The 11,288-nt window shown below is 37.6% G+C and overlaps 1 protein-coding gene across 1 annotated transcript; it reads right to left on the reverse strand.

Moving 5' to 3' along the window:
• Window positions 1-532: 532 nt before the first annotated feature.
• LOC108346005 (amino acid transporter AVT6B) lies at window positions 533-11,025 on the reverse strand. Its single transcript, XM_052867397.1, has 6 exons — window positions 10,287-11,025; window positions 6,847-6,848; window positions 4,056-4,208; window positions 2,929-3,132; window positions 1,732-2,197; window positions 533-832 (listed from the first exon to the last, which is right to left on the reverse strand). Exons 1-6 carry the CDS (start codon window positions 10,718-10,720, stop codon window positions 697-699), a joined length of 1,395 nt encoding a protein of 464 aa, XP_052723357.1. The 5' UTR covers window positions 10,721-11,025; the 3' UTR covers window positions 533-696.
• Between the last annotated feature and the right edge of the window lie 263 nt (window positions 11,026-11,288).

Here is an 11,288-nt window from a genome sequence, read left to right on the forward strand (position 1 = left end):
TGTCAACATTTTATCAGTTTTTAATGAAATATTAAAAGAAAAAGTTGTATCATTTGTGAGAAACTTCGGTATCGAAATAAACTTTTCGAGTGGCTAAGACCAAATCCCCTATGATCCAAAGTTTTAGGTGCTGATATATTTTTACTTTAAACTAATTTAGTTCTTGAAACATAAAACGTGACATTTCGATAATCTTTATGTTAAAGTTTGATCTTATACCAAAGTTTACCTGACACGTTAAGTGTTCTTGTAGCATGTGTTTGGCTTGACTTTAAACCTACTTCAAACGCTGTGTTTGGAACCACATGGGAGAGAAAAACACAAAAACTATACTAAGATACAAATGGAAGCTCGTGTACATAAGCTCAAATATGAATTTTATATTTGGATAGATGAAGCCCAGGAAATAGAGTCACAAAAAGTAAACTATTTACAACAACAAAGATCAAACTACAATAACCGGTATAAAGTATTTATTAAATAAAAACTGACTTAGAGAAAAAAAAATAGTCAGTCATTTTATATAGACTGATTTTGCAAAATCCTTTAAACTTGAAGATCATTAATTAAAACTCTTATTTACACACTTTTGAACATGTTACCAGCACTTAGTGGCTTATTCCATGATCCACCCTTGTGAAAGTATGAATGTGCTTGTGCTATGGGCTTCAAAGAAAGTTTCAAGAAAAAAAGAATTCATGTATAAGTTTTGTTCTTCTTGATCAAGGCATAAGTATCACTGTATAAAGCCACAGCATTTGACAAGACAGCCAAGAATATCATAAAGACTGATAGAATCTTGTCCCTTTTAGTTGCTATGCTGTGTCCATCCCTGAAATTGAAACATTAATACAAAGCGATAATTGTTAATTAATTTTCAGCAATAGAATATATCAAATCATTTTTCTGTTAGACACAACAAATAAACAACTAAAAAGAACTTTTCAATAAAGAACCTACTCTTCTAAAGTGAGCCACTCACTTTAAAAACTAAATAATCAATATCAAGTGCTGATGAGAAAATCAACTGCTAATATTACATCTAACATGCTTAAAAATCGAGAAGTTATTTAAGTGTAAATAGTTTATTAAATTATTTACTTTATTGTTGGTCATTAAAAAAAAAAACAGTACTATCTTAACATATTGAAAACACTAATTCGGAGCTGGCGGGTTGATTCATATGTCTAAGACCTATTTTACCACTCTTACTTGATACTCCTTTTGTATTGTACTCCATGCCTCTTTGACATTTGTAGCATCAATTATTGAAAAAAATTGCAACAACCATTCCTTGTAGAAAAAATAAATTTGTTTGAACTTTCTAGATATTTATATCACAATTTAACATAAATGATAATATGTTCAATTCCAATAACTGGGTGTAAGGAAGATTTTATATCTTAGTAAGAATATAATATACAAATAGAAAATTAAAAAATAGATTTTAAGTGTAGTTCAATTGTCTTATATCTTATCGATGTATAATGTCTAACCTAATAACTTTCAATTTATAAAAAAGCTTAATAGAATTGAGGTAAACACAAAACTAAAATTGGAAGATATAATCATAAAAAGTAGGTTGATACTAAGCTAGTTATCTCCTCTATGCAAGTTAAAAGAACAAAATCATAATCAAACATGTATTTCTAATATGGTGTTATGTTTTTTCATATAAGTATATCCATTGGAGTGGAACAGAAAATAAGAGAATTTGGGTATGAAACTCACCGTAGAATGATGGCAGCTGGAAATATGAATGCTATGCAAACAGCAGCTGTTGCTCCAGTAAACTGGAAAATATCCCAAATGCTGGGTATGAAATTTGCTCCAAGGAAGATAACAGCAACAAGTGTAACAGTAATTGAAGCAAATCTAATGTTATCTTGAGTCAAAGGCCTGGATGATGGAAATAAAAGAGAATCTAGGTTGACACGCATTCCATAGAAGACAACTGGAAATACAAGCACGAGATGTGCAGCATAGCTGAAACGAACTGCATCATTGAGCACAGAACCCAAAGGAATTCCAAGATCAGTGTCAAAATTTGCAAGCACATCATCAAGTGTTGCTTCACCAAATAGGAGGAACCCAAAGAAGCTTGTCAGCAAGTACACTGAAGCACTCAGAGCAAGGGATGTACGTACAACGCCATGCATCTGAGAGGAGTCCTCCAGTTCATTGTCTATGGGGTGTACTGCAACAACAGTGCATGCAATGCAACCATCAGAGTGTTATTGTAATTTAAAATATACAAGTGTGTAGAATGACTCTTGAATTTTTCCACAACTCATGGAATTCATTGTCCATTGGCTGTTCCTATAGATCACACAAAAATTGGAGTTCGAAAGAAAAAAAGTACTATTCTTAACACAAAATATATGTTCATTAATACAACACAATATTGATTTTATTATTTACAAAATAAAAATTACTTATCAATGATTACCCTAAAATACTAAGTAATAGATATGGCCCAATTGTCAATGTGTAAAATCGGTTGTAACAATTTCTTAAATATTAAAAAATATTTTAAAATCAATTATATATCCAGAAAACAAAAACAATCAATTATATATACATAATATAATTATATAACTGTTTTTTCATCACCTGCTATGTGGCCATGATTATGGTTAGATTACTCAAATAATCTAATGTTAGGAAGCAAAATGTGCATTGTCATTCATCATTTTATTGAAAAGAAATGAATATAACATGAATAGGTAATTTGAAGTCATGTTGTGCTTCCAGAAACAGACAAAAACAACAATGATGTTTTGTTTCAGAATTTCTACCTGTCAGGTGGACCTCAACATTTTTTGAGCAAATTATTAACTGGCTTATAGTTATATATGTATGATCTTCATAAGAACATTAAGAAAAGGGTAATGAAATTTGCAGAAAGGCCTAAAAAGATTCTCATACCATTGGGGTGGCAGATATAGGCAGTCACAAGAACAGGAACTACAGTGAACAGTTCCAAAATTGATGCCATATCAGTTATGATTGGAAAGAGTCTGGGCATTCCAATGCCTCCGACTATGATCTTGAAGACTGAGATTCCAACAGCAATCACTAGAAAAACTACTGCTAGCCCAACTGATAATGCAGACGTGAATTTCAATGAATCTGCAACACCCACAGATATATTGATCTAAAATTTTGAATTAAATAATATCAATTTCTTATATAAATGATGTTAAAATCATATTTATGTAATTTATTCCGAGAATCTAAGAAAAAAAAATAGACCCTACCTTGTTTCAAACAATCTAAACAACAATAATGGCAATCGGTTATATTTCATTTCACCCATTTTCGATGTTGGAAATCTAGAATACCTATTAATTGCATGCTATAATAGTTCTTATATTTCGTATCTACTATTTTGTCCCCGGATTGAATTTTTTTTTTATATAGAAACTTGGTGACAAAAGGCTGAAATTGGGAAATCTATGTTATTATATTGTTGGATATGCAACTATGTTACAAATATAGTGCCTTTATACACAATTACAAGTGGGTCCCACCTTAAGTTGTTATGTCACACATTACATTTTAGTAAGGTGATTCATGCTTAGTATTATCCAACTAAGTAAAATTTGCATTAGTAATTGGACTACATCTCTAGTTTGATATGGAATCTTCTTAGTCATGCTTCTTTCTACATTTATTCAAATCCTGTTTTCAGGTTAAATTTATAGGTTTTTTTCTTATATAGTATAGTGTTGAATTTTATATTTTTACTTACTGAAAACTTAGACTTACATATGATTTTTCAAAACCTTCCTACCTACTGTTCAAGTAATTTGAAATGACAGAAACCTTTATCACAACCCCACAGCATCTGTAACAAACAGCCATTGGTAGTCAAAACTAGAACTTAGAAAGTTCATTCCTAAACATGAATCACAGTGCTTCGATGATTTTGCTGTCATTGTTTACTAATTTATTGCCAGTCATTTTCATTGATTTGCAATTTAACAAGTGAGCAGCTAATAGTAATTCACCAGTCATTTTTTTTTACTTGGATTAGTGAAAAAAAAACTAACCAATCCTCTTAAAACTGACCAAAGGTGCAAACACAGCAACTGTTGTAAACGCAACAACAAACGTTCTTCCAGTCCACCAATGAACTCCAAACCAGCCTTCAAGGAGACCAGAATGGTGAGTTCCAACAGAAGATGTTCCAGAAATCACATCCCCTTGAACAACAACACAAAAAACCTGAATCAGACAACATTAATGACTAAAGAAGAAGAACCAAAACCAGTGTAACAATTCAAGTTCAACAAAACACTTATGAAATTTAATGTATATGGCTTAGGATTAAACTAACGTCCTTACCACGGACGGAGGATGCCTTCAGACGGTGTCCAGCAAAGGTGGGAGTACTCGGTCCAGCAAGCAAACAGATAAAAGCTGTCCGATCAGACAGGGGAGGTGAATTCACTTCAGCAAAATTTAATGAATACTGTGAACAACATGGGATAAAACGTTTTCTTACAGCTCCATACTCCCCACAACAAAATGGTGTTGCTGAAAGGAAGAATCGAACCATTCTTGATATGGTTCGAACCATGCTTAAAGGGAAGAATATGCCAAAGAAGTTCTGGGCAGAAGCAGTACAATGTGCAGTTTATGTGCAAAACAGGTGTCCACACACTAAACTAGATGGAATAACTCCCCAAGAAGCATGGAGTGGGAGAAAGCCGAATGTCAGCCATTTTAGGGTTTTCGGCAGCATGGCTTATGGTCATGTTCCTACTCAGCACAGAACCAAACTTGAAGACAGAAGCAAGAGATATGTTTTTATTGGCTACGATGAAAAAGCAAAGGCATACAAACTTTATAACCCAATTACAAAAAAAGTTGTTGTAAGCCGGGATGTCCAAGTTAATGAGGAAAGTGAATGGAGCTGGGACAACATGAAGGAGAAGTCCTCGTGGAGCTCGGAGTCTGAAGGAGAGAACTCAACAATATCTGAGAAGAGTTCGAAAGCTGCTGAAAGAAACCTGGAGACCATAGCTGAGAGAATCAACACTTATTCTGATGAAGAAGATGAACCTGTGCAACCTAAATCTCGAAGTTTACACGACATTTACAACTCCACTGATGAGGTACATGTAATATGTTTATTGGCAGGAGCAGAAGATGTCAAATTTGAAGAGGCTGTGATCGATGGAAGATGGAAGAAAGCAATGAACGAAGAAATCAACTCAATTGAAAGGAATGAAACCTGGGAGCTGACAGATCTACCCATAGGAGCTCAACCAATTGGCTTAAAATGGGTATACAAGAAGAAAATCAATGCAGATGGAGATGTGGAACGTTACAAAGCTCGTCTCGTGGTAAAGGGTTATAAACAGCAAAAAGGAATTGACTATGATGAAGTGTTTGCTCCAGTAACAAGAATGGAGACAATCCGACTGCTATTTTCTTTAGCAGCACAACACGGATGGAAGATACAGCAGATGGATGTGAAATCTGCATTTCTGAATGGAATTTTAAAAGAAGAGATCTATGTAGAGCAACCTCTCGGTTACATGAGAAGAGGTGAAGAGAAAAAGGTGTTGAAGCTGAAGAAAGCATTGTATGGCTTGAAGCAAGCTCCTCGAGCTTGGAATGAGAGAATTGACACCTACTTCAAGAAGAATGGTTATGAGCAGTGTCCGTATGAGCATGCTCTATACCTAAAGAAGAACAAAGGAGATATGTTGTTCGTTGCTCTATACGTAGATGATTTAATCTTCATGGGAAGCAGAAATGAGTTGGTCGTAGAATTCAAGAAGGTGATGAAAAAGGAATTTGAGATGACTGATCTGGGTGTTATGAAGTACTTTCTTGGATTGGAGGTGGACCAAAGCACAAAAGGAATTTTTGTGTCTCAAAAGAAGTATGCTGAGGAGATATTGAAGAAAGCGAAGATGATGAAGTGCAATCCGGTTTCTACTCCTATGGAACCTGGAACAAAACTGTCCAAACACGGAGATGGAAATCGAGTTGATGCAACCAGGTATCGCAGATTGATTGGAAGTCTGAGGTACTTGACAAATACAAGACCAGACTTAATGCTAAGTGTGGGAATCACAAGCCGATTTATGGAGGAGCCAAGGTATTCTCATTGGAAAGCACTAAAGCGGATACTAAGGTATGTAAAGGGAACCATGTCCTTTGGATTATTATACACCAAGTCAGATCATTACCGACTTAGTGGATATTCAGATAGTGATTGGTGTGGAGATATAGATGATAGAAAGAGCACAACTGGCTATGTTTTCTTCATGGGAGATACAGCATTTACTTGGCTATCAAAGAAGCAACCCATCGTGACGCTATCCACATGTGAGGCTGAGTATGTGGCAGCATCCTGGAGCGTCCGACATGCAATATGGCTGAGAAACCTGTTGAAAAATTTGGAGATAATGCAAGAAGAAAAGGTGTTGATCCGAGTAGATAATAGATCGGCAATTGAGTTAGCAAAGAACCCGGTAAACCATGAGAGAAGCAAGCATATTGATGTTCGTTTTCACTTCATTCGTGAAAAATTGAAAGAAGGAAGCGTGGAACTTGAACATGTAGAGAGCAAGAAGCAAATTGCAGATATATTCACAAAACCATTACCGACAAAGTCATTTCAAGAGTTGAGGAAGATGATCGGCATGAATGAAGGATAAAAAGTCCATTAAGTTTATGGAGGAGATTTGTAAAATAAACCTAATGGAGAGTCAGCTCCATGCACTTTGCCATAATGGGTCTTGCACTACCATAAAAGTATGTTTGTGTGCCTACTCCACTACCAGCTTTGTGTGAATCCTCGTGTCCACCATTCTACTCCACTACCACTACATTTTGGATTATTAGTCTTTGCTCTATTATAAATAGAAGCACCAGGGAGTGAATAAAAACACACAAGTGTAGTGTACATCTGCATTCTAGTTTATAAGTTTATTGAGAGAATTTTAGTTTGAGTGATAATACTGTGTCTTTCTTGTACTTTGGAAAGTGTTTATTTTCAATAAAATATATTTGATACCAACAAAAAAAAAAAAAAAAAAAAAAGCGGGTTCACGTCCAACCTTGGGAAGCACACAGCAGCTTTGGAGTTGCACACGGTCACAGCCCACGAAGAAGCGTTCCAGCAGAAGCTGGCAGCGCGTACGGAGAGAGACGGAGGAGAAGCTGGCGTGCGTGGTACCTGTGCCGGTGGCGGCAATGATGGAAGACTCTGGCGGAGCAGATGACGGCGCGTCCACAGGCGAGCCAGCTGGAGTGTCTCCCGCAGGAACCGGAGGAGACGCTGGAAGTGGCGAAGGCGTTTCCGCAGGAGTTGGTGTCGAAGATGGAGAAGGCGAGCAAGCTGGTTCCGGGGCCAGAGCGGGCGACGACGACGTAGCGAAAATCTCCGGAGGAAGGAGAACGTTGTCGACGGAGTAAATAGAGAACGTATCGGTGATTCTGGAGGAGTCGACGCCAGTATGGATCGTTAGAGAGTCGCCGGCCGAGGAAACGGTGAAGTCGTATTTCCCGGCGTCGTTGGAGGCAACAGCAGAACTGTGTGCAACAGCGTCCAGCAAACAGAGAGATGGGACGTGTTGAAGCAGCCACCAAGAGGGAGAGAGTGGTATTGTGAGTGTGTGGAGGAAGAGAGAAAGCGTGCTCCAGCAGCCACCAGACAGCAGGGAAAAGAAGGAAGCAGCGTCAAGCAGGGGGCAGTTGATACGGTCCAGAGGTTGCATATCCAGCAACAGTGGAAGCAGAGCAGCTTGGAGAGAATATATGTGCAAAGCTTGAGGAGGAAGTGACGCATCCAGGAAGCATGGGCGGAGCCAAATGATGATTGAAGAGAAGCGTTGGAGGGCAACAGAGGAAATTGAAGGAGAGCACACTGCTCATGTCCAAAAAAGGTGGGTCGATGGTTTTTGGAAGCAAGTGGAAATTAATATGGAGGTGTGCCTTGTCCAGACGTGACCTTGGGGAAGAAAAAATATAAAAAATAAAAAAAAAGAATTCACTTTAGAGGAGATATGTGCTTTAAGTAATAAAAAAAAGGGTTTAATACGTATTTTGGTCCCTCTTTTCGTAGGGTCTGTTCAAATTGGTCCTACTTTTTTTCAAAAGTTCACTAAGATCCCACTTTTCGCAAAATCGATGCACGTTAGTCCTTTTTTAGGTTTAATACGTGTTTTGGTCCCTCTTTTCGTAGGGTCTGTTCAAATTGGTCCTACTTTTTTTCAAAAGTTTCCTATTTTGATCCCTATTTTGATCCCTCTTAGTGAACTTTTCGTATTTTGGTGAGCTGTACATTTTGATCCCTCAAAAGTTCACCTCAACGAAAAATGTACAGCTCACCAAAATACGAAAAGTTCACTAAGAGGGATCAAAATAGGGATCAAAATAGGGAACTTTTGAAAAAAAGTAGGACCAATTTGAACAGACCCTACGAAAAGAGAGACCAAAACACGTATTAAACCTAAAAAAGGACTAACGTGCATCGTTTTTGTGAAAAGTGGGATCTTAGTGAACTTTTGAAAAAAAGTAGGACCAATTTGAACAGACCCTACGAAAAGAGGGACCAAAATACGTATTAAACCTAAAAAAAAGTGGCCCACTTTGGAGGAAAAGGACAAAGAGGTGGACAACACATGGTGATATGGAAAGCAAAGCACTATTGATGTTTGGAGAATTCTTTCATTAAAGAATGAAGAGTGGTCACGTGAAGTCTAGCATTTGAAAAGACCACCTTATACATTTTTTATTATTATGGTGAAAGAACATGATTTGCTTTCAAGAAGAATGAGGCACGGGTCCCATTGCTGAAGGGTGAGCACGTTGCTGCAACCAATTGCTTGAGAATGAAGAGGAGATTAAATGAGGAAGTAGAGGCCACACACGTTGGAAAAGCATGTTGAGGAGTGTGAGCTGCTTCACGGAGAAGTGAAGCGAACTGCGAAGGCCGGAAGAAGTGGAGGCGCTGATTTCATTTGAGGAGAGTGGTGTGCACACGGGAAGGAGGAGCCGAGAGGTGCAGGGACTTCATTTTTTGTTAAAAAAATGTAGCTGATTTAATTGGGAGAACTTTGAGTGTCCCAAAAAAAAGGATAGTGAAAAAGAGAGAGAGTTTGAGTATTCGAAAAAGAGAGAGAGAGAGAGTAAGAGATGACTAATCTTGCTAACAGTGTCCCTAGTTCAGTTGACAGAGTGTGTCAACTATGGTGATTGGAGTCTGCAGATGAAAGCTTTTGTTGGATCCCGGTGTTTGGGATGTTGTGGATTGTGGGAAACGAGAACCCACAGAGAAAGAAGAGCAAATCTGTGACCCATATTGTTGAGGTGAAAAGGACGCCTGTGAGGAGGAGTCCAGCGGTGAGAAGATAGCAAAGGAGGCATCTTCAAGAGACCCGTGTAGGGAACAACTGTGTTAGGCAAGACGAAGTTTGAAAATTTGAAGGAGAAAGTGGCAGATCAACTCGGCAGAAATGGAGAGTCGCTGCCTGCCAGCCGAGTTGTGGAGAAGAGTTTGAAATCATGAACGGATGATTTCGAAAGTTTTGTGTGCGTCATCGAGGAGTGGAAGGACCTATCAAAGCTCTTGGGTAAAGAGGTTGATCGGGTTCTAGAGGCGCACCGGCAGCGGAGATTTGAGCCACTAGATCGAATGCTTCGGGAAAAGTTTGATTTGAAGAGGAGGAATTCGGAACACTCAAGACCTAGATGATCCAAGGAGAAGAGATCGAGAACAGGGAGCAGAAGATCTGGGAGAAAGAAAAAAGTCGAGATGATGGGATACAGTGCAAGAAGACCAATTTAAAGTTTACGGGGGAGTTTTGTTGGGTAAACTTTAAAATGGTCCACTATGTTGAAAGTTGTTTTGTTTGTTTGTGATAATTGTGCCAACAACTACCACACTACATCAAAAGTAGCCGTCCACTTCACCAACCATTGTTTGGATTTATGTGTGCAATTCACTTATAAAAGTGAATGAAGAAGTGGTTGAAAAATACCCACCACCGAGAAGAAAGAAAATACAGAGGAAGGTGTGGTCGTATGGCACACTTGTAGTGTGTGCACCGTGGAGGATGGGCAGTGAGAAAGGAGAGAGTCTCCATGTTTGTGTATTGTGTGGAGAAAGTGTCTGTGTGTGTACCGTAAAAGAGATTAAAGTGTTGTGTTTGTATTTGTATGTTCTGGATAGTTTGTCCAGAAATTTATATATATACATAATGAAGTATATTTCCCAGATAACAGATGATTTGTATTATACCTCCCAGCTCGATTTCTACAGTATAATCGTGTAAATAATCAACACACCAATGTTGTTGACTATTACAAATATCTCCACCAAAGCTTTTCCAAATTTTCCAAAAGCATCCCTCATGAGACTCCCATAAGAGGGAAGATTCCCTGCCCTAGAACTCCTAATCAGGAACTCAATTGACTTCTCTGTCAAGAAACCTGTTAAGATTATAGCAAGAAGCCCAGGCACCATCCCCAACTTTTTCACACATGCTGGCAACCCCATGATTCCAGCACCAATAATTGTGGTTGACAAGTTGAAAACTGCCCCAGAAAATGAAGCTCCATTAAACTCTTCAAACCCTGAAACATCATCACTCCTCTGAACCTTTGCTAACAAGGGAACATTCTCATCAACAACTCCCTTGTTCCTTCTAGAGTTTTGCTCCACTGCTTCAGCTGCAACACTTGCATTCCTCATCTTCCCCTTTTAAATTCTTTTATGATTTTCTAAAATCAGCTAACTGTTTTTTTGGATTTCAAAAACACCCATTTTTCAAGTTGAAGAAAAGCATCAAACTTTGAATAAAAAATTTCAGTGGAATTCACAGGCTCGGAGATGCAGAGCTGAACAATGATAATTCAAGACACCCCAGAAGCCGACAATGTTTTGAACAAAATAAAGATTCAAAATTTGAAAGGCTTTGTACCTTAGGACGCTGGTCTTGTGTTTCATAATAACCTCTTGTAACTTTGACACTGTTTCTTCTAGTTGACTAAGAGAGAAATGAATGGAGCAAAGTGAAGGTCTAAATTGTTTTCATACATATATTATTATATATGTAATTTACATACATATAATATATATGTTTTACCTATGTTTAGTTAAATATAAAGGTGAAAAAAGTAATATTCTTTCAAAGAATGTGTTCTTGTGGTTAATTATTTTTTTTCAGAAAAATGTTCTTATGGTTATGTTCAGTTTTTCCTCTTACATGGTTTGCAAATTTCTTCTCTCTTTATGATTGAAAGGAATAAACAACTTAACT

Source organism: Vigna angularis, chromosome 8, assembly GCF_016808095.1.
Source record: "Vigna angularis cultivar LongXiaoDou No.4 chromosome 8, ASM1680809v1, whole genome shotgun sequence".
In the NCBI taxonomy this organism is placed as follows: Eukaryota; Viridiplantae; Streptophyta; class Magnoliopsida; order Fabales; family Fabaceae; genus Vigna; species Vigna angularis.